The sequence below is a fragment of the Myxocyprinus asiaticus genome, chromosome 50 (assembly GCF_019703515.2).
Source record: "Myxocyprinus asiaticus isolate MX2 ecotype Aquarium Trade chromosome 50, UBuf_Myxa_2, whole genome shotgun sequence".
In the NCBI taxonomy this organism is placed as follows: domain Eukaryota; kingdom Metazoa; phylum Chordata; class Actinopteri; order Cypriniformes; family Catostomidae; genus Myxocyprinus; species Myxocyprinus asiaticus.
The window spans coordinates 21,940,598-21,964,840 of NC_059393.1; the positions used below are offsets into that span (position 1 = coordinate 21,940,598).

The 24,243-nt window shown below is 35.6% G+C and overlaps 1 protein-coding gene across 4 annotated transcripts; it reads right to left on the reverse strand.

The window, feature by feature from the left end:
• Positions 1 to 307: 307 nt before the first annotated feature.
• On the reverse strand, positions 308 to 23,612 carry LOC127439245 (PX domain-containing protein kinase-like protein). Of its 4 annotated transcripts, none has more exons than XM_051695437.1 (19): positions 23,323 to 23,612; positions 20,523 to 20,573; positions 19,104 to 19,151; positions 18,217 to 18,403; positions 18,029 to 18,106; positions 16,532 to 16,605; positions 16,165 to 16,239; positions 14,634 to 14,738; positions 14,322 to 14,423; positions 14,048 to 14,209; positions 13,488 to 13,605; positions 11,600 to 11,678; positions 10,405 to 10,453; positions 10,241 to 10,318; positions 7,895 to 7,981; positions 7,700 to 7,763; positions 6,893 to 6,952; positions 5,210 to 5,237; positions 2,328 to 2,476 (listed from the first exon to the last, which is right to left on the reverse strand). In XM_051695437.1, exons 1-18 carry the CDS (start codon positions 23,434 to 23,436, stop codon positions 5,221 to 5,223), a joined length of 1,548 nt encoding a protein of 515 aa, XP_051551397.1. In that variant the 5' UTR covers positions 23,437 to 23,612; the 3' UTR covers positions 2,328 to 2,476; positions 5,210 to 5,220. The 4 variants fall into 4 exon arrangements, with proteins under 4 accessions (XP_051551395.1, XP_051551394.1, XP_051551397.1 ...); XM_051695436.1 differs by having other exon boundaries at positions 6,893 to 6,955; XM_051695435.1 differs by lacking the exon at positions 5,210 to 5,237 and having other exon boundaries at positions 308 to 2,476.
• Between the last annotated feature and the right edge of the window lie 631 nt (positions 23,613 to 24,243).

Genomic DNA, 24,243 nt, shown 5'->3' on the forward strand with positions numbered 1-24,243 from the left:
ACCATATTGGGCGTTCCAGTTTCTCCCATTCTTTTTAATACAAGTGCTTTATCCCAGTTTAAATAGTCTCTGATATAGGTCAAAATAATACAGAAATATTAAGTTACCTTTTAAGATATTATAAATTTCCCAGATGTTTCAGAGTGAAAAATCACAGTTTTTAAATTCTTTAATATTTCTGGGTTTTCCATAACAGTGGGAACCCAGTGTACAGTATGTATGCCTTACTTAATACCTTTTCATTTTATTAAAACATGAACAATTTGTATAATCAATAAACACGTTGAAAGAGACAAACCACATGACATTAGTTTCATTGTTTTTACTTCAATATTCACAGCTAAAAGCACAAGACAATTTCTTTTCAAATATAGCCAATACAAGTTTTAGAACAGGAAATTATTATTTTTTTATTATTTTGAGGATGTTCACCTCCAGTTCTTTTAACAACCATTGTGGCAACTGAACATCGGCAAATTTCTTCATTATTAAACATTTATTCTGAAACTAACATTGTCTTCTCGACTGTTCTTCGACATACATAAATCTCTGTGTAAACTTTACAACGTTTCTTCTTTTCAAGACCAGCGGTAAAGTGCTATAGCGAAAATGAAAATATGATTCAATTTTCCCCCACGATAATAACACAGAAGAGAATTACGGTATATGTATTACGTTATGCATTTAACAGTAATGTTTTCAATGTCTGCATGAATCAATATACAAATGGATTGACTATTAAAAGAGCAAAAGATGAACTTTAAGGTGAACTATTGTGCATTATTATACATAATGATAAATATATAACCAGATCTGTTTGGTTTACAAGACAACCTTGCAATATACATTAATTACACAAGTTATTTTCTCCCAACAGGTGTGCAAAATAAGGAGTTACTTCCAGCATTCTCACTTCTTGGTCATTTCTAACTGGCTGAAATCTCGAACAGGTTGCAAACAACCAATAGGACGAGTGGATAGTACAAGTGCCATCACAATGGCCATTATACAATCATGTTAGTGGTGCATAAAAGCCATTGCAACTCTGTTATAAGGGGCATAAAGATAAATGTATTGTGATTGATTGTGATCTTGCAGAACATGAATACAATATATGACTTTGTTCTGAGAGAAAATACGAACAATGTAGGTACAAATTTTCCGCAGGAAAAAACTGAGAAAAAAGAAAGCTCTCAGCTTTAGGCACAATGGTAAATGTGGCAAACGCTTAAAAGAATCATCGCACTCAAACCCTCCAAATTTACCACCATCAGTTAAACAACAACAACAACAACAAAAAAAGGCATAATATTGCAAATTGTTAAATTAAAATATTCAGAATCAATCCACCCCCATGAAAGCATAAAAAACATTCTGCAGTTCACTGTATGAACCAACAATAAAATCCAATTACATTTTTATTCGTAATAAATGTGCTGTTCTTATTTTCCTCCAGCTTGTGCCCTCGTCTTTAGGAGACCGTTCGATAAAATAAAGATGGTGATTTTTTTTTTCTTCAGAATGAGTCTGAAGTCACATTAAATGATAGCTGGTCCAAACAGAATAGTTTAGGTTACATCGAGCAGCGTAAAAAAAAACGCAGGGCTCCATTTTCGAATTGTTACGTGATCTGAATTAAGCAAATAAACAAACATTGTTGAAGTTCAAATATAAACACTGCTAGAAGAAAAAGTTTGCAGTGCACGAAATGCTCTAATACAAAGTCGATATTTCGCTGTCGTCATTTTTTCCGTTTGATGTTTAAGTGCAATAGCTGGTCCAAATTTTTTTAGGTTACGTTAAGTAGCAAAGAAAAAAATGCACAGCACCATGTCTAAACTGTCATGGAAATGTGGATAAAACAAACGAACATCCATCGTTGAAGTTTAAATATAGACCATCACTCTTCACTGTTAAATGGAAGTAGCTAAAAGCCATGAGAGAGTTCGCAATGGACGAATGGCATTATAACAAAGAGGAACTCGTTGTGATTTCAGTCATAATTTCTTCATCTGAGGATTAAATACAATATCTGGTCCAAGCAGAATTGTTTAGGTTATGTCAAACGGCATTAAAACAAATGCAGGGCTCCATGTCCAAACTGTTACAGAAAAGTGAATAAAACAAACATCGTTAAAGTTCAAAAATAAATAGTCACTTTTCGCTCTAGACGAGAGTAGCTAAAAAGCCATGGAAAGTTCAAATGGACCAATTGCACTAAAACAAGGGGTAACCCGTTGCGGTTTTGCTGCCGTAACTTTTTTGTTTCACAAGCGTGGGCCGCTGTGGTCAACGGTCTCTGCTTTTTTCAGTTTGACTTTGTTGAACGACTGGATGGAGCTGAGGAGGGCACCCCTGCCCACGCCGTTGGCATTGGGAGGTGTGAGGGGCGGAGGGCTGGGATCGAGCCCTGGAGGAGGAGGAGCTGGTGGAGGAGCAGCAGCAGGGGGAGGAAGAGGAGGTGCTGGAGGTGCACCTGTGAGAATCAGAGAAAACAGTTAATTATGATCAGATGCATTTTAATAACATAAACATCTACTTCGGTTTTCCACGTGGCGGTATGTCTCGCACAGTGTACGTGATGCAAATTTCGTAATCAGCACGTAATCCCAGTGTCCACACGCCTAGTTTTTCTAAATAGCATTCACTTGTGTTGACTGTGCTAAAACAATATCGCAAAGTGGTCGTAGTGTGCATGCGTCGAACGTATGTGCTCATGGTTTAAAAGAGTATACTTTGAAAGGCTGAGCGCTCGAACGCACAAGACGGAATGGCACGTGGAAAAATTAAGTATACCCAAGCATTTATAGTCTTGAACATTATGTAAACAGTATGTAAAGTACAGGTGCTTTTCAAAATGATACACTTACCACAAGCGCCATCATATAAAGTCAACATGAAATTAGAATCGCTTGGGCTATCGGCAACTAACATGCAATGGACTCTTTTCACATACCTGTGATGACGTGTTTCCACCATACTTAGCGGCGTAAATCTAGCAAACTTTTCTACATTTGCATATTTTTTTTTATTTACTGCATATTTAGAACATTGTACTTTGTATTATAATACCCTCATTAAAAAATGAGTCACCATAGCTGCGATGAGGCTTCTTAATACATCTGCTGAGAGAGTGACAGAATATTAGCCATCCTCTCTCTTCTGACTGTTGTCATTCATTGCTCTCTATTTTTGTCTTCAGTTTATAAGTTGTGAAAATGTAATAGTGGCATTTGTTTTTTTATGATGTTGGAGTAAATGGATAAGCAAAAATTATATTTGGTGTGGTCTCCCATTCAATGCTACCAAGATTTTACCCTGCAATCCTTTACTTCTGCGTTCCAAAACCCGGATGTGTGAAAAGGGTCCATACAACAAATATCGCAGAAAATGTTGCGAAAACCCCATTTGCTTGGGCTGGCTATCGAAAACAACCTTGTTGGGCTGGGCGATAGGATGATGTAATCGGATATCGACAAATTTTTTTCATCTAACCGTCACTGTGGTAGGCAACCTGCAAGACGTTTCGGAGTGCCACATGACAAGAAATGCCGTAAGACACAAACACACGCACTTGAAGAAACACACCTTATTATATTTTTAAGAACAGATGACAGGAAAGCATTCGATATGTGTGTCTGATTCACAGTTTGTGTCTCGTGGAACATGCACATGTAAATAATTCTCACTCTTCTGTATTTCAGTCGTCTGAAAACAGTTTGCAAGAATAATGTTGTCTATGCGAATGCTTCATTTCCACGGAGCGGTTCAAGCTTAACATGCATTGTGAACGCAACTCTGCAGGTTCACAAATCATAAAATAATACAAAAACACCTTGAACCTAAAATGTATTTATTTTTTAATTTTCATTATTATTATGTTTACATTCCGAATGTTCTTTAGATCTTAATCTGTATAAGTAATTTTCCACCTGTTGTCATAGACGGATACTTGCATGACAGCAAATGAGAGGTGGTTAAATACAAATGTTTTGACCATTTTTTTAAATTTAAATTGCTTTTTCGTTTTGTTTAAAATGCAACTTGAATTTAGAAATATCTTCAATAAATTAATTTAATTTTGAATGCAAAATTAATAAAGCAAAAATTATTACACACACCCTCAGCAATAATAATTAATTAATAATTATATTTATTTATCACACATATAAATTTGCACATATACAGTGAAATTCTTTTTTTTCACATATCCCAACTAAGCTGGGGTCAGAGTGCAGGGTCAGCCATGATACAGTGCCCCTGGAGCAGATAGGGTCAAGGGCCTTGCTCAAGGGCCCAACAGTGGCATCGTGGTGGTGTTGGGGCTTGAACCCCTGACCATCTAGTCATTAACCCAGAGCCTTAACCGCCAAGCCACCACTGCCCCTGCAGGGCAGTTGACAATGTAAACGGATGATGCAATATTTTTAAAAAAAAATATTGTGAACATATTTCTTGCATATCGCCCAGCCCTACTACCTTGCAATTCAATAAATATTGTGGAAAATTTGCTGCAAAAACTTAATTTGTTTGGGCTGGCTTTCTGCAACCTCCTTGCAATTTAATAAATAAAGCAAAAAATATGTTGTGAAAACCCCATTTGCTTGGGCTTGTCCAGCACGTCGACTCAAAAGCAGCGTCTCTGACTACACTGAGAAATGACGTTTGAAAGTTTGCGCTGTTTCAAATACGTCACATTATGGAAATAAAATGGGTTGCGATTGCCATTTCATGTTGACTTTAATATCACAGACAGCTTAGTGCTGATTTGTTGATACAATGTGCATTTACTGACCAATCACCTTCTGAGAAATAAGTGACTCATGCCTTCTTAACCAATCAGTGAAATGCAAGTATCATCAGCTCTATCATCAGCTCTGACATGAATTAAAATTTTCATAATTTTACAACCACAACCATCACAATCCACAGCATTCCTATCAAAGTGTCATGACAGTTTGCTACCAAAGAGAATTTACCCCCTGAAACAAGCCCTAAAATCCCAGAATGAACACATTTGCACCAGAATAGTCAGCAGATTGTGAAGTTTTAAAGTTGCATTTACCCTTCTCAGTAGCCTCGTTTGCATGGATTTGCAAACGTTAATATTGATGAGCAACAGATTTGTTGTGGGGAATCACAATCTGCTACTGAGGGAGGGTGAGTTGCAACTTTAGGGTGGAAATAGATTATTATTGGATTACTTTACCCCACACATGTTCAAAATGGCGCATGCTCTAGTTTTGAAGACAGCATAAGAGAAAGAGAGAGAGAGAGAGAGGCAGACAGTTACTGGTCATTTCAGAATGAGACGACACATCGTACTGGAAGAGATGATTATGATTAAAATGATTATGATTAGATGATTATGATCTGGTAAGATGAATGGAGGTTGCAACAGATTTCAAGAGGAATCTCTAATCAACTGATGATTAATCTGGGAAATTAGGGCACTTTTCTTAAACAGGGTACAAATCAGGGCCTCAAACCCTTGAAATGAAGTCCGTTTTTTCTTTCTCAACAAATGGATGTATGCCAGAAAATGGCGAACGTCAACCTAAATCTTATATGAGCTGTCATATTTCCTGTTCATTTTCAAGTTGCAAAAAATAGATAAAATATATATATACAGTATATAAATACATTCATATAGTACACCAGAATGGGCAAACAGGGTTGAAACTGTTTTTAGCGGCAAGCTAGTTTGGGACTGAATTTTGGTTTGTTGTTATTGGTAACCTTATATTTCCCATAATTACAGTAAATGTTTGATGATTATTTTTTTCTTAAAGTTTACAGGCTTTTGTAACATGGTTGCATGCACAATGTGCGATTTTTTTATGTTTTTAGTTATTCAAATTTGTTATTTTATAATAAAAACATTTAAAAGTACAAATCTAAAAGGCAATTACAATTAAAAATGGTTTTTGATACCATTAATTGAATTTCAATTCAACAGATTAAGTGAAAATAATGAGGGCTAATGGGGGATATACAGACTTTTTTTATTATTATTTTTTCCCCAATTTGGAATGCCCAATTCCCAATGCGCTCCAAGTCCTCATGGTGGTGTAGTGACTCGCCTCAATCTGGGTGGTGGAGGACGAATCTCAGTTGCCTCTGCGTCTGAGACCGTCAATCCGCGCATCTTATCACGTGGCTTGTTGAGCGCGTTACCGCGGAGACCTAGTGCGTGTGGAGGCTTCACGCTATTCTCCACGGCATCCACGCACAACTCACCACGTGCCCCACTGAGAGCGAGAACCACATTATAGCGACCATGAGGAGGTTACCCCATGTGACTCTACCCTCCCTAGCAACCGGGCCAATTTGGTTGCTTTGGAGACCTGGCTGGAGTCACTCAGCACACCCTGGATTCGAACTCGCGGCTCCAGGAGTGGTAGTCAGTGTCAATACTCGCTAAGCAACCCAGGCCCCCAGATATACAGACTTCTGATGTATTTTAAACTTGCTACTTTTAATGCTAGGCTAATTTGATGTTTTTTAGTTTAACGTATCTAATAGTTCTCACATGGGAACTTGGAATTTGTGCCTCTAAAGCTTTAAAAAATATAATGGGACACTAATTTGTACACTATTCTGGAAAAGTGCCTTTTAGATAGAGATGAATAGGTCATGATTAATCTATATTTGATAGACAGAAAAGATCATGTTAAAACAACAGTGTAAAACACATTCTCTGAGGGGAGTTACAATCTAAAACATTTTACCACATCAAAAAACAAATATAAAATACAGAACTGTATGTGATGTACTGCTACTGGGAAAACTGTGATTGTTTAACGCACACTGACTGTGAAAGAGGAAAGTTTGATTTATGATGTGGTTCACATAATGGTTTAGGAAAGATGGAGTTTTAAACGGGACATACCTGATCCAAGTAGCGGAGTGGGTGAGGATGGGCAGGTTGGAGGAGAACTCGCCCCAGAACCTGCTAGACGACGGTAGATAAGAACAGTCGAGAAATGAATGCTCATTATATTATTACCATTACTGTTTTTAAACATGGAGAACTCTACCTAGAATCAGGCATTTGTAAAGCTCAACTGCAGGGTTCCAGACGTCAAAATAGCATTCAATATCCCCCAAGCAAAATAGATTAAGTAGCAACTCATTTTTGTGATAATAATAATAACCTTTAAAGGTCTACCATGTGCGCTGAAGTTAAGCAATGGTGTAGGCATGTGCTTCTGTAGAAGCCAAGTCAGTGTGATTTCAACTTCATTAAAAGAAAAACAAAACAAAAAATATATAAAACTTTAATAGATTTAATTGCTGAATTCCCAGTGAAGAACTACACTACCCACAATCCTCAAGTGAGATCCACCAATCAGAGAAGTCACTGTTACCATATAAACAGGAATCACAGAAATCTCCACGTCGCAAGTTTTTTCAGGCTAGCAAAGGCTTGCTACGTAACCTAGCTAGCTCCTTACTTGTTAATATACTAGTTTATCTGGGATGTTGTGCCGTAAGAGCAGAAAAGATGTTCTCTGAGAAAGAAATCCATTGAAAGACACAAAATTCGACAACATTATTATCGAACGCTACATGGGATAAGTAGTTCAAATTGTTTTTTTGCTTCAAAAAAATTCTGTATAGATCATTTTTAATGGTCTATTGGAATAAAAAAATAAATAATAATAATAAATAAATAAATATATTAAATAAAATATACCAGAGTTGTTGTTGTATTTCACAGAGAGATCCTCCTCGTTTTCATAAGTTGACTGTCTGGATTTCTGGAAACAAAAAGGCAGTTTTGGTTTTAAAAAACATTATGTTTAGGACAAAACACAAGGTACGGGCATTGCCATGAAAATAAATCCAGTGTGTGAATCCTAATTATGGTAAAGTGGTCGAACTCATTTACCTTTCTGGCCAAGATCTTCCGTTTCCTTTTCTCTTCCTCCGAGCCGTGGTGTGACTGCGCTCGTGTCAACCTTTTGTGTTGGTGGATCTGAAAACACACACGGTTTCAGTTGCATTCATTGAAAATGACTTAGAACATCAGGGTTGGGCAAAATTCAGATTTTAACAACTGACTCCCTTCGTTTCATTGAATTTGAATTGGATTGGCCGTGCATCACAGGGTGTTGAATTGGAATTTGTACTGGAATGACATGAAGAGAAACTTCAAAAACAGATGAATTTCATTAGTCCAAAACAAGTTTTGCAACAAAACTTAAATAATGACGTACTTAATTTAGTTAGACTTAGTTAATGACTAATTATGCCCATTTATTCTCCTATATGTACAATGCATTTTATCTCAACTGATTAGATACATTTCTCTTAATTAAGTTCAATACTGTCAAATAAACACAAACATCAAAACATATTTTAATTTTGCCACACAGCACCACAAAACATTCATCATACTGTTTCCAGATAACTTTATAAAAATAAATGGAATAAACTGAATATGTAATACAAATATGATACAATATAATAAATTAAATGATTTATTAAACATGAGTTAGTTAATTCAATATGAAATGTATATATATATATATATATACTGATCAGCAACTTTATGGCTGATCGGTGTATATATACTGTATACTATATATACACATATACATACACACTGGCTGCCAAAAGTTTGGAATTATGTACAGATTTTGCTGTTTCGGAAGGAAATTGGTACTTTAATTCACCAAAGTGACATTCAACTGATCACAAAGTATAGTCAGGACATTACTGATGTAAAAAACAGCACCATCACTATTTGAAAAAAGTCATTTTTGATCAAATCTAGACAGCAGCCATCACTCCAAAACCTTATCCTTGAGTAATCATGCTACATTGATCATTTGGTACTAGAAAATCACTTGACATTATATCAAACACAGTTTAAAGCTCTTTGGTTCGTTAAATGAAGCTTAACATTGTCTTTGTGTTTGTTTTTGAGTTGCCACAGTATTCAATAGACTGGCATAGACAGGTCAATATTAGGACAAAAATGGCAAAAAAGAAACAGCTTTCTCTAGAAACTCGTCAGTCAATCATTGTTTTGAGGAATGAAGGCTATACAATGCTTGAAATTTAATATTTCATACAAAGGTGTACACTACAGTCTTCAAAGACAAAGGACAACTGGCTCTAACAAGGACAGAAAGAGATGTGGAAGACCAGATGTACAACTAATCAAGAGGATAAGTACATCAGAGTCTCTAGTTTGAGAAATAGACGCCTCACATGTCCTCAGCTGACAGCTTCATTGAATTCTACCCGCTCAACACCAGTTTCATGTACAACAGTAAAGAGAAGACTCAGGGGTGCAGGCCTTATGGGAAGAATTGCAAAGAAAAAGCCACTTTTGAAACAGAAAAACAAAAAGAAAAGGTTAGAGTGGGCAAAGAAACACAGACATTGGACAACAGATAATTGGAAAAGAGTGTTATGGATCTTAACCCCATTGAGCTTTTGTGGGATCAGCTAGACTGTAAGGTGCGTGAGAAGTGCCCGACAAGACAGACACATCTATGGCAAGTGCTACAGGAAGTGTGGGGTGAAATGTCACCTGAGTATCTGGACAAACTGACAGCTAGAATAACAAGGATCTGCAAAGCTGTCATTGCTGCACATGGAGGATTTTTTGATGAGAACTCTTTGAAGTAGTTTAAATTCAAATTGTAATAGTAATTTTTCACATTATTAATGTCCTGACTATACATTGTGATCATTTGAATGCCACTTTGGTGAATAAAAGTACCGAAGAGCAAAATCTGTACATTATTCCAAACATTTGTCCGCCAGTGTATTAATTAAATATATTTTTATTACATATGTATTAATATGAATATTATATAGTATTATTGATTAATAACTAATGTTTGTGGAAATACTCATTATGCTGTGTGTATGATATTAATCCACACTAATAAAATTATGTACTGTATTATTAAAAACTACACTTTAAATTCCATGCAATTTTAATTCTACTTCCTTAAATGCACATTTTATTGCAATCTGCATCCTGTTTGCTGGCTCATTTCAAGTTCAATTCAAATCCAGGAATTGAATAGGAATACAATTTCCAATCTCAATTTAATTCTGAATGGTGCACAACCCTCATAATGATGTCATCAAATAAGCTTTACTAGGTCGAGTTTGTAGAATCTGCCCTTGCGAGACAGTGGTTGAACGTTTCTTAAGCAAGCCGAGATGAACGTTTTGCACAAGAGACTACCTGTGAATAAAGCAACACACTGACCGTTCTCTGTTCCTCCAGCAGACGCTTCTCTAAACACTCTTTAGATGATTTCAGAGCCTCCTTTAATTTAGAACTCATCTGCAATTCAGAATGAGGGAGAATCATTAATTATTCAATGATAACGAGTCCTTTAGTTTATTTTTCCCTTAGTTTGTCTTTTTTACCTTAAACTGTGGTTTCTCCAAATTATACAGAAGCACATCATTGAATAACCTGTAAAGACAAGCATTACATTTAGCAACACTTACTCTGTAATACTGAAAAACTCTGGTCTATTTGCAAATGTCAGGTATTTAGATGTGATACAAAAATAAACGGCTTTAAGCAATGAAGACATTAACAATTAGAAAAACACAATGAGAACATAATTTCAGTAATTATAAACTTTCATATATATTTTTTCCCCACATCACTATGAGGGTGAATCTCATGAAACCTGTCAAGAACATGTCTGGATGAGAATTTACCCCAAAATCAAACGAAAATTTGTATTATATTCTATAATGCAAAAGAAATTACAGTAATACAATTACTATCATGCTAAAAAAAAAAAAAAAATCATTATTATTTAAATTGTAAAGTATTTATATATCATTGGTAGTACTTGTTGTACAGCCTTTAAAGAGCACCTCTTATGGTTTTTCAAATATGACCTTTCATGTAGTGTGTTATACAGCTGTTTGTGAATGTAAAAAAGTCTGCAAAGTTTCAAAAATCAAAGTGCACGACAAATGGAGGTATTGACTCCCAAAAGAAAGAACCGATTCTGAACACCTGAAACGAGTCGTTTGTAATTCCAGACTTACTTCCTGTACTAACCTACGTAATTTGGTATCAAAAAACCCACCTCTGGTCTTCATTGGCTGCTCGCGAACAGCTTTGACCCGCCCTCAAACACTACACTAAGCGGTAGACCAATCACAACAGACTGGGACATCTGACCAATCAGAGCAGTGTAGGCTCTCTGAAAGGAGGTGTTTAGAATGAATCCTTTACAACGGATCATTGAACGAGTCGTTTTTGACACTGAGAAAAAAAAAAGGTAATGCTGCAATTTAAATTATGAGCAAATTAAAGTGTTTTTTGACCTTGGATGCATGTAAATCTATTGCATGAGACCTTTAAAACTAAATTAGGCATGTTTAAAAACCATAATAGGTGCTCTTTAACTTGCTGATGTGCATAAAAAAAGTCATAGCATGTCATACAATATGTAATTAAAAAAAACGAATTACCTAAAAAAAAACTCAAAAGTAAAACACATTGCATTAATGTGATTTTGGGGGGGGTGGGGATAATGTTAAAATCATAATGGTCCAAAAACCAAAAGCTAAATCAGGCCTGAATGTCATAACTCACGGTGTTTGCAAGAGTTGGGAAACGGTTGGCATTCCCGTTTTGCAAGCTTCTGTGGACAGAATGGACTGAAGTACAGACACTGCAGGAAAAAAGAAAATAAACAGTCACATATTTCATAAAACCGATGGAGAAAAACATATGCAGACCAACAAACAGAGCAGATTACTGGGATTTCTGGCATTACTGCTGTAGGAAAACAAACCATAGTACAGGAATGTACAACAGTCTTGAAGCTTGATATGGCAAATTCAACTTATTAAATAAACCACAACTAATCTGCTTATTAGCCTACTCCACATACAACATTAATGGTGTCCACATTCAGACAGTAATCGAATCACTGCTATGGCAAAGTACCCAACTGACAGACTCTCACGCAATCTAAGAAAGTCTAAAGAAAGCTCTGTAGATTTCAAAAGAATTGGAACAACGACGCTCACAAAACTCTACACATCCCCCACCGCTTGCATGATCATTTATTAAAATATTTGGTTAATTGATTATAATATGAACTGTTACATGTAACATATTTACCAAGTTTAAATGCATTCAGCAGAATTTTGCTAATTTTACCCCAAAGATTCGAGATTGCTCTTGCTCTGGCCCAAGATTTTGTTTTTGACCATTTTTTTAATGGTCAAAGAAAAATGTAAATAAATGATCATGAAAGCCAAAATATTAATTGCCATAGATCAACATTTACTGTGTCGCTTATTCTTTTTTTTTTTTTTTTTTTTCTCCCCCTTTTCTCCCAATTTGGAATGCCCAATTCCCAATGCGCCCTAAGTCCTCGTGGTCACATAGTGATTTGCCTCAGTCCGGGTGTTGGAGGACAAATCCCAGTTGCCTCCGCGTCTCAGAACGTCAACCCGCACATCTTATCACGTGGCTTGTTGAGCGCGTTGCCACGGAGACATAGCGCGTGTGGAGGCTTCAAGCCATCCACCGCGGCAACCGCACTCAACTCACTACGCGCCCCCCACCGAGAACGAACCACATTATAGCGACCACGAGGAGGTTACCCCATGTGACTCTACCCTCCCTAGCAACCGGGCCAGTTTGGTTGCTTAGGAGACCTGGCTGGAGTCACTCAGCACGCCCTGGGATTCGAACTCGCTACTCCAGGGGTGGTAGCCAGCATCTTTACCACTGAGCTACCATTTTGACATTGTTTTTATGTGAATAAATAATGGTAATTTCTGGTTTCATTTGTACTACAGAAACGTAAAAAATAAATAAATAAAAAAAAACTAGCTTCATACCATGTTACCCACATTTGGTATTCGATCATTACATTTTTTTCAGTTGGAGCCACATTGAAAGCCCCATATCTCTGGGCTTTAGCCATATAGGGCCTTACAAATTATGATACAAAAAGGAAAGATTGCTTTGAACCAGAATCTAAGAGGATATTAAGAAATCTTTAATACTTCTGGAATTATAGGCAATCCAACTTTGGAAAAACAGCACAAAAAAGTGTATTTTCTTCTTCTTCAATTTTTGGACTAATGCTGTTGGCATATAATGCAACAAGTGGTCCAGAAGTCAACTCATTTTAGCAACAGACCTACCCATCTTAGTGTAAAAATAAAATAAAAACACTGCTACCTTTCTAAGGTTATTTTTTTACCTGTAATTTTGCCCCAAAATCATTGGCGAAAATGGTAATTTAGACCCTTGTCTACTAAATAATGAATTCCTCAGTAAATATTGATCCATGGCATTTAATATTTTGGTTTTTATCATCAATTATGTTTATCTTTCTCACATTAACAAAGTCAAAAATTTCAGCTGAGTAAGTTTCAGAAATTTGGTTGATTTGACAAAGAAGCACCCTATTGCATATTTGAGAGAATATTTATAAAAGTGAAAAAAAAATCATACTGACCTATGTATGAAAACGGGGCGGTAGGGTACTGATCCACTGGTACAGCGTCCGGTGGGCGGCCGTACGTCATTTCATAAAGCAAGTGTCCAAACGAGTACACATCAATGCTTTCTGTCGTCTGACGAAAGACAAAAATCACTTTGATGTCATTTTGGGTTGGTGGTGAATGATGATTTTTTACAAGCTAATTATTTATAATTTATAATTTTATTTATTTATCACACATTATACATTTTGCACATATACAGTGAAATTCTTTTTTTTCACATATCCCAGCTAAGCTGGGGTCAGAGTGCAGAGTGCCAGATACAGCGCCCCTGGAGCAGATAGGGTTAAGGGCCTTGCTCAAGGGCCCAATGGTGGCATCGTGGCGGTGTTGGGGCTTGAACCCCAGACCATCTAGTCAGTAACCCAGAGCCTTAACCGCCAAGCCACCACTACCCCTAAATTATTACATTTATTAGAATTAATGCATACATTCTTAAAATGACCTAAAACTTAATTTTGTTTTGGTTTTCACGTCTCATTTTTAGTAAAAGTAATTATAAGAGGAAGCTTACATTAATTTTCCTGAATTGTGTTACGTAGGGCCGGTAGTATGATGGCAGTCCCAGTAATGAATTCTCTACATCCAACAGTTTACATGTGTTCTCCTCTATAAGAACATTAGATGCATGCAGATGACCGTATGGAAAACCCTTGTCATGGAGAAATTTCAGTGCCTGAAAAAACACAGAAATTATATATAATTTAAAATGAAAAATAAAAATGAAACTTAGTTTGCTTAGTTACGTGGCTTAGTTTGAATATTAGCTATTAAATGCCACAACATACCTCCAGAATCTGTTTTCCGTAAGTTCTGATTTGTTGCAGCTCCAAACCCTCGATCTTTTTGGGATTGCAGTACTTCTTCAGAAAGGGCTCTTTTGGCTTCACCTGAAAGAAAAGAAAATCAGTATAGTACATTAAAGGGATATTTCACTCCAATATGAAATTTCAGTCATTAAAAATAAAAATAAATATACTAAATTTTCATTTGAGGGTAATCTAAAACAGATCTACCTTCAATTAAACTACTAATAACAGTGAATATAAACATGCGTCTTGGACGTATTTACTCAAGAGACAAAACAAAAGGGAACAAACCTTGCAAATGTGATCCCTCAGTGTTCCTTTCTCGCTGAAAACTCTAATGACTAGTGCAGACGATTCATTGGTAGTGGCGAAACTCACAGGAGAGATGTTTGGATGCTACAAAGACAAAAAAGAGCTGCAGTCAGAAGCATAAAAACATTTCAAACAAAATTAAACCCGGAACAAGTATGTCACGTGTTGCATTACGAGGTAATTGTTGATCTTTACTTAAAAAGAGGCGACGCAATTTTCGTCTGAACACATTCTTTGAAAACAAAACCAAATCAGGGAGAAAAACAGACCATCTGACCTCAGGGTTCCCACACTTTTTGACCAATTAATATCCATTAATTTCCATGACCTTTCCAGTTGTTTGTGATTACAGGATAAAGATTGGTTTAAAAGTCAAAAATTAAGACTGATTCACTAATGAATCATTCATAGTTACTGGGTAATAATGGTGAATTTCCATGACCGTTCCAGTTTTTTGTGATTGCTGGATAAGTATTTTCAGAAGTCATTCAAATTAAGACAGATTCAACAATAAATCGTTAATGGCGAATGGGTAACAATGGTGAATCAGTTTAACTGATTCATTGAAATTAACTGATTCAAAAAAACGGTTTGTCCACAAATGGGCTTGCAAGCAAGTTTTACTCTAAACAAACTCTACATAATATCTAGCCTATGAAATATTGGAGACCACTATATTCTTTATATATTTTTCCATTACTTTTAAGATTTTCCAAGAGTTTCTGATATTTCCAGGTTTTCCATGACGAACCCGTGACTTGCAGCTTTTAGGCATCATCACCCTTTTACATTGCGAAATAATGCTGAACATTGATGTAAAAGATAAAATCATGCTTTTTAAAAAGCAATCTCAGTATAATTTCAATGCTATTTCACACATATTCATTTAAAATGCCAATGGTTGCGAATATGTTGCAGGGAACTAAAGCAGCTCGTCTTTTGACACAAATGTTTGGATGCTTTGTGTGTGATTATCACACACTGTCATGTGCTCTTGTTTTTCCTGCTTCAGCTGTACTATGAGATTTAACAGATAAGACTCACAAAAAGACCATTTCTACAAAAGACTCCATTAACTTTCAAAATGTATTGAAAAATCACATTTAGATCGAACCCAAGGGATAGACGTTCTTTCCATTAAACAATAGATGCTGCAAGACAAATTACTGCGGGAATACAGTTGAACTGAACCATCAGATGTAGGAGGACGTATAATGGTGATGTCTGCATTCCAGAGGAGCAGATTAAAGCAACCCGACTGAGATACAGAACATGCCGTTAACATGAAACACATGACAAGGTCAGTCTGACCATTAGCTAATGAGAAGCTGAACTTCAAGAGGAGAGTTCGTGAAAAAACTAATCATAAAGCTCCTTCCCCAGTCCAACCAGACCATTTACACTATATTTTGGTGCAAGAAACCTTGATCAACTTTATAAATACTGGAAGACTTCTTCAGGGAAAATCTACTGCAACAAAAGTAAAGAATATGTTTCTTATAGCACTTACAGACAATGTAGGAAGCAGCTTCATTGCAGACTGAAGATCTTTGTCCGACAGGAATTTATCTGGACCCAAATCAACCTATAATTGGAAAAGAAACTAACTCTCACTTTCTGCCACAAAACTGTGGCTAATTATAAAGCTGAATGAAAATAAGTACGTCAAGAGTGATTAGGTTAGTTTTATGTTAGGTCTTTTATGCAGCCAAATCTATTAGTAGAGTGTAAAAAATAAAATCTGCTACATCAGCGTTATGTAAAAATGAGAATTAAACACGTTGTGGTCAAAGTACTGGATTAACATTGACCGGGGAAAGTCTTATTTATATTTTTGCATTGAGTTTTTGTGCATGTCTTTCTAAAATGGAACTCACCCAGCTTAACACTTGTTTCTCTTTGGGTTGATCTTTGTCTTTGACCAAGAAGTACCTCTTTCGTAATCGCCAGCCTGCAAAAACACATTAACAGATTAGGTAAATCTCACAAAGAATTATCGGGGTCATATTTCACCCCAGTATAAAATACATAATTAAATAACAACATTATATTTTACATAAAGAAAATAAAGCTTACTTTTAGGTCCACTGATATTTGCATTGTGACAGTAATTTCACAGAAATTAAGCACATTTTCCAACCAAATTCTCAATAATGTTATGTGAAAAAAAAAAATCTTTATTCTGACGACACAGTAATGAAAATCATCCTGTCTGTACACAATATTTTTTTTAAATATACATTCAATTTAAATTAAGTACAACAAATACATCAATAATGTATATACTTACAACTGTACTTTAAACTGTAAATAATCTATTATATTTTTTTAACATTAGAGAAATAAGAATGACATTTTTCTCCATTATGGTAATGAGAATTAATAGGGAAAATATGCTTAATTATCATGTCCGTAATTTTACAGTTAATTCTTTTTTTTTTTTGTCATAAAAAGGGGTTTTTAATGATCCTAAAAATAGACACGCTCTTGACAATTTGCCTGGTTACATTCAAATCTGTGAATGTAATTTAATGTTTTGTAATGCTTTGTTAAAGTTAATGCATCCCCCTCTGAAAAAGACCAGGGAGCAAATTTCTTCCCAAATGTGTCTTGACTGTGAAGCTCAGGTTGTTTTCGTGGAAATATTTCCCATGAGCATCTGAAATCCATCAAGGTGTCAGGAACACTCGATGTTTCAAAGTCAACAGCAGCGTCTGACACTGAGATCTGAATATAAACTGTGTCACCACGTGAAAAAAAATCAATAAAACTGAGATCATTAACTTATAATTGGGCTGTAACTTAGGGCTGAAATTCTAAATCTTTTTATAGCTTTTGGTATGGAGTCTATTTCTAGGGCAACAAACAATGTCAAAAGCCAGACATTTCAAGACAAACCTCCTATGAGAACAGTGAAACAATGGTATAACCTTCTGTGGAGTCCATTAGTTGGTTCAGATTCAGCTTAATTCTTGAAAAATCCCAGTTAATTGCCACATATCTAGTGAAGTACTACACTACCCATAATGCTGAAGCCACATCGACCAATTAGAGAAGTAGCAGTTAGCGTGGAAACAGGAATTGCAGGAACAGAGCTCAACAAGTATCGTCCACTTCCATAAATTACTTCCTAAGGCCACATCCACACTAATATGTTTGCACATTAGTTAAAATTGGTTGAACACATTTTCAAAAATATGCGGTATTTGGGAGGTTTTCGGTGGAGGAAAACGCTTTTCCAGAGTGGATGAATGGCGCAAATGCAGCAAAAACAATGTGGTTTCAACTAAAAACGTAATAGTGTGAACATGGCCTTGGTAGCTTTAGATGAAAAGGTTTGGCCTACTGGCAAATAACTTAACTGCTTTACTCACCTATGTCTTTTAACGGCTCAATAACCTCCCATTTTGGGTCAGATCTAAAGAACATGGACACCTGCTGTAGGGCTATTTCTGAAAAGAAGAAGGAAAGTTGTTACAGGTGTAATTTAGTAGTAAATAAAACATTATTTAGTGACCATTAATCATTAGTAATTTAGATTAACACGCCCTGGTTCTGTTACCAGTGTAGTTTGCTGAGTAATTGTTTGTGTCGAGAAACTTTTTGACCAGCTCACAGCTGGACAGGACGTGGTGTCGCGTGATGTAGTTCAGATAAGCCTGAAGACCCTTTTGACGCTCAGCTATAAACTCTCGGTCCATATTTCCTATAAGCTTCTTAGGTGGAAGTGGCAAGTTTAAGCCAGAGATCTATTAATATGGTGGTGAGGAGAGAAAGAGAAAAAGAGAGAATTTGGCCCAAAGTTACTTTTTTACTTTCCATAGAAGTTAAGCATTTTCAGGCATGTGCATTATTGAGGACTCAGCAACAGATGAGTCAACCACAGCCACTGTGATGTCACAATGCTTTTTTTTTGTTTTTTGGGGGGATTTTTCCCCTTTTTCTCCCAATTTGGAATGCCCAATTCCCAATGCGCTCTAAGTCCTCGTGGTGGCGTAGTGATTCGCCTCAGTCCGGGTGGCGGAGGACGAATCCCAGTTGCCTCCGCGTCTGAGACAGTCAACCCGTGCATCTTATCACGTGGCTTGTTGAGCGCGTTGCCACGGAGACACAGCGTGTGTGGAGGCTTCACGCCATCCACCGCGGCAACCACGCTCAATTCACCACGCGCCCCACCGAGAACAAACCACATTATAGCGACCACGAGGAGGTTACCCAATGTGACTCTACCCTCCCTAGCAACCGGGCCAATTTGGTTGCTTAGGAGACCTGGCTGGAGTCACTCAGCACGCCCTGGGATTCGAACTAGCGAACTCCAGGGGTGGTAGCCAGCGTATTTTACCACTGAGCTACCCAGGCCCCATGTCACAATGCTTTTAAATTAAGTGGACACGCCAGCAGTCAAACACCTTTACGGGAATGGATAACTTGTTTAAGCGCCAAACTTACCAGTAAACTATTATTCAGCATGTCAAAGTCACTGTATCGTCGGATGACCTGTGAAAAATGAAGACAGCAAGTCAATATTTAAAGTTAAATTACGTGGCTCATTGTATGTATCCTGTTAAAACACTAGAGGTCCTACAACGACAATAACTTTTATTCATTTTCTCAAAACTCACAAGTAAAAGGGCAGATTATCAGTTCATTACCATTTTTCGCCTGGTTCCTCACACAATGCTACCATGACATCTAAACACTTTTACTATAGCGAGTGACTTGTAAGGGCTTGTTGACGTTTGCATTATGTAACCAACAACATTTACAAGCTTGTTCGAGCATTGCATTTGCAATACAATGGAACGGGGTACGAGTCCTGAAGAGGACGCAAGTCGACATGTGAGCCGAAACTGTCATAGAAGTACCACAAAATGATGTGGTTGCTTCAGCATTTGAGTTTTTCATCTCACATTTGCTTTTCTAACAATATCGGATACGTTTAGGTTTAAGGTTTAGGGTATAGGGAGGTCGGCTTTGTTGACTTAAAACTCGATAGAGCATTACATTTGCTTTTCATTAGAGATAGACCGATAATCAGTTTGACCGATATTTTTAACCGATATTTACACTTTTCCACTTAATTGGTCATCGGTACTTTAATATCGGGTTTACTGCTAAAAATTTACATTTTTAATATTAAATTAGGGGGCTCTGAACAAGTATATATTGCAACTAAAATGTATTCTTTGTAGACAGTGCACAAAAATAGTTTTGTAAAGCAGTTCATCAGAGGTTAGTGATAAATGATTAAGTTGTTAATGTGCCTAAAAACAATGAATAAAGACAAACAATAATTAAAAATTGGTTATGCATACTGGTTATCAGACACTAGAACACAAAAATAATCAGTATCATATCGGTCATTAAAAAACAATATCGGCCGATCTCTACTTTTATGACACTATCGGTTTAGGTTTCAGGTAGGGAGGTCGGTTTTGTTGATTTAAAACTCAAAAGAGCAATTTCTTGCTTATATCGCCACCCAGTGGACAGTTCACCTGGGAACTGCCGCGATAAGGACCCACGTATTATTATTTAGCAAAAATGTCACACAGTCGTGTAATTTTCATGAAATCAGGCTCATAGCATGCTTTTTTGACGTTCGAAAGTGATTTAGCTTTTTTCTTAACAAAAAATACAAAATTCAGGCGCAATGCAACAAATAGAACAGAACAAACGCTTGAAACATATTTTTAAAAGTTGAACTACTTTTAAGTTCAGCATTCCAGCGCGAGATGCTGAAAAAACAGCTAAACGCGGTGTAATGGTCAAAAATGTCCGTCTAGCGCATGTTCATGAAAAACAATTAAAAAACAGCGCAAGCGAATGCAAAAACGGTCCCTTGACATGTATATTAACTTTTCTCACCGTCCAGCTGTTGTCTGTGGAAACTCCCCTTTGAACACGAATTATGTACTCCTGTTAACAGAGAAACAAATACACAAAAATGAACAAATCTAAAGCAGCTAACAAACGAATAATGAATAAATAAACCAATAAATGTGTAGTATTCTGGTCAATAACGGCCACTTTCGTGAACCAATCAATTCCTGAGCGATTCAATCGAGTCCTGCCATACAGTTTTTCTATTAGAATATCTTCTTTCACTCGTCACATTACAGAAATAAAATAGGTTGTGAGTTTTGTTTCATGTCAACTTTAAGCATGACTGTAAAAAAAAAAAAAAACCAAGAAAGCACAACTGGGAATTTTTTTTGGTCTTTCCTCCACAATATTGCCCATTCAAGTGACTGCAAGATTTGTGGTTTTCACAACAGAAATGTAAGGAAAGACCAAACAGGAAGTCCAAAGACTTACTAAATGTCTAAAACCTGCAAAACCCTCATGGTGACCCTGTCGTTTATGGTGACTTTTTGTAGCTTATACCCATTAATGTTTGACTTTCCTTTAAAATGTCACCTGATTCTTTCCATTAAACTATCACAAGAGCAAACTGGCTCATTGTGTTCATAGTTTCCATCATGCATGACAAGAGCACAAGTATTTTGGGTGACATCGGTTCTATGACTGATTATTGGAGTATGTTGAAAGATGTTTCCAAAAACGGATGTTTGACCAAAATGTAAATAAAGAGGGAATGTTTTTTAATAGATGAGTGTAAAGTTTACAGCACTGAGAGATGAATGTGGTTTACTAGACTGCACTTTTAGATAAATGAAACCAAAACAGATGAATAAATGACAAGGAAATACTTTCATGTGGCTTCGGTTTCACAAAGAAATTTCTTTCATCCGTAATGCAAAGGATAATTTTTCATATCTGACCATGAAGCCACATGAGTCACATGAGATGTCTATCCCATCATGTATAGATGGGATCCTTTCAAATTTGCATGGAAATACTTAAATTTCTTGCATTCATCAACTTGTTTAATCTAAATTCTTCTTTAATTTCAAAATGTATGTTTAAGTTGTAATTAACATCTAAATGAACTTTTTAAAAGATTTTAAAAGCTAATATTTAAATGAACCATATTTGTTTACATCTATATAGTCGTTATTGACTATTTACATTAAAATTAAAACTAAAATGTCACCTAAAACTGCCACTAAATATGCCAATCTAATTGATTATCATTTTTAATTAATCTGTGAATTATCGCTAACCGATGAAGTTTAATGTCAATAACAACATTAAATGTAAAAATTGGCTTTAAAAACCCACTTGTTCGTTTATGTCCAATAACGACTATATATATTAACATTAAAACAAAAATGACATCTAAAACTGACACTAAACGAAAAAAATGTCAACAACGACATTGAATGTGAAGTTTGGCTTTAAAAACCCTCTTGTTTGTTTAGTTCTCTATATATAGTGTTTATTGACTATATCTATTAACAATAAACTAAAATGTCCTGTAAAACTGACACTGAATACGCCAATCTAATCGATCATTATTTCAATTTATCTGTGCATTATCGCTAATCGATGATGTTTAACAACATTAAATGTAAAGTTTGGCTTTAAAATTCTCTTTTTTGTTTACTTCTATATATATATATAATGTTTATTGACTATTTATTAACATTAAAACAAAAATGTCCTGTAAAACTGACCCTGAATATGCTAATCTAATCGATTATTTTTAAATGAATCTGTGAATTATCGCTAATCGATGAAGTTTAATGTCAACAACGATATTAAATGTAAAGTTTGGCTTTAAAAACCCTCTTGTTTGTTTACTTCTCTATATATAGTGTTTATTGACTATTTATTAACATTAAAACAAAAATGTATTGCAAAACTGACACTGAATACGCCAATCTAATCGATCATTATTTCAATTAATCTATGAATTATCGCTAATCGATGATGTTTAACAACATTAAATGTAAAGTTTGGCTTTAAAATTCTCTTTTTTGTTTACTTATTTTATATATATATATATGTTTATTGACTATTTATTAACATTAAAACAAAAATGTCCTGTAAAACTGACCCTGAATATGCTAATCTAATCGATTATTTTTAAATTAATCTATGAATTATCGCTAATCGATGATGTTTAACAACATTAAATGTAAAGTTTGGCTTTAAAAACCCTCTTGTTTGTTTACTTCTCTATATATAGTGTTTATTGACTATTTATTAACATTACAACAAAAATGTAATGTAAAACTGACCCTGAATATGCTAATCTAATCGATTATTTTTAAATTAATCTATGAATTATCGCTAATCGATGATGTTTAACAACATTAAATGTAAAGTTTGGCTTTAAAAACCCTCTTGTTTGTTTACTTCTCTATATATAGTGTTTATTGACTATTTATTAACATTACAACAAAAATGTAATGTAAAACTGACCCTGAATATGCTAATCTAATCGATTATTTTGAAATTAATCTGTGAATTATCGCTAATTTATGACGTTTAACAACATTACATGTAAAGTTTGGCTTTAAAAACCCTCTTGTTTGTTTACTTCTATATATATAGTTTTTATTGACTATTTATTAACATTACAACAAAAATGTCAATGAATATGCTAATCGAATCGATTATTTTGATATTAATCCGCAAATTGTCGCTAATCAAATACGTTTAACGTCAATCAAGGTTTTATGGATCCAAATCCGTTTAAACGACACCCTCCCGGGTCTGAGCCCGAACATAAACACCCGATCAGCGCGGTTCCGTTTACCGTGTGCGACTGTAAACTCTGGCTGGCCTCGATCACGGCGCTCAGCGGCACGGTGTCGTCCAGCGGCGGCTTCCTGCCCGACAACGGAGGCGTCTGCTGCTCCATGAACGCCATCTCGGATCAAAACAACACCAAACAGCCCCGGTTCGGTATAACCGAGAGCCCGCCCCGGTCGGTAAGGAGACGTGATAGTTCGCTGCTTCTCCTCCACTGCTCGTCTCTCTCTCTGTTAGTGACAACGTGGGGAAACACGAATCAGAAAGTGCCAGTGAAATCTCAGCGTAGATGTTTTACACGAGAGAGCTTGAACACACTCGGGTTGTTACAGTGAATATGAAGCCGCACTAGGCCTACATATTTTAGGGGACTAATCATTTATATATATATAAAATAAATAAATAATTAAATAAATGTAGGCTGTTTATTCAAACACAATTTTTTTGTAATAAATGCATTTAAAATAATATATGTTACTGTTTATATCTATTTTATTTTGGAAAGTTTTTTTAGTAAGTATACAAACAGGAAATCCCATTGGGCTCAGAGCTAAAATGAGTCATATCTTTTTCTATGAATTTCCATGTTAAAAAAAATATTGACAAGGTAAGAAATAAAGCTGTTTTGACCTCATTTATGTTCTCGTTGTTGTGATGTTTCAATTTATTTTCTAAAAATAAGCTTTGCATGATTGTAAATCTGCTAGCATTGAAGCTAAATACTGGAGGGCAAATCATGTGACCAGATATGACACGTGACATATGAATATATAAAAATGAAAAATAAAAATAAGCACATAACATGTAGTTTCAATATAACATTTTATTTATTCTACATTGTATATGTAATTTGTATTTATGCAAAATTCAAATATTATATTTTTATATTATATTATTATATTAACATTATTACTTTATAATATTA

Excerpts from the sequence above, each read along its gene's own strand:
- LOC127439245 (XM_051695434.1), bottom strand. The coding sequence starts at position 23,436 with ATGGCGTTCATGGAGCAGCAGACGCCTCCGTTGTCGGGCAGGAAGCCG. Across the intron at positions 14,424-14,633 it reads TGAGGGATCACATTTGCAAG|GTGAAGCCAAAAGAGCCCTT; the intron begins GTTTGTTCCCTT and ends CTTTTCTTTCAG. Across the intron at positions 2,477-6,892 it reads CACTCCGCTACTTGGATCAG|GTGCACCTCCAGCACCTCCT; the intron begins GTATGTCCCGTT and ends TGATTCTCACAG.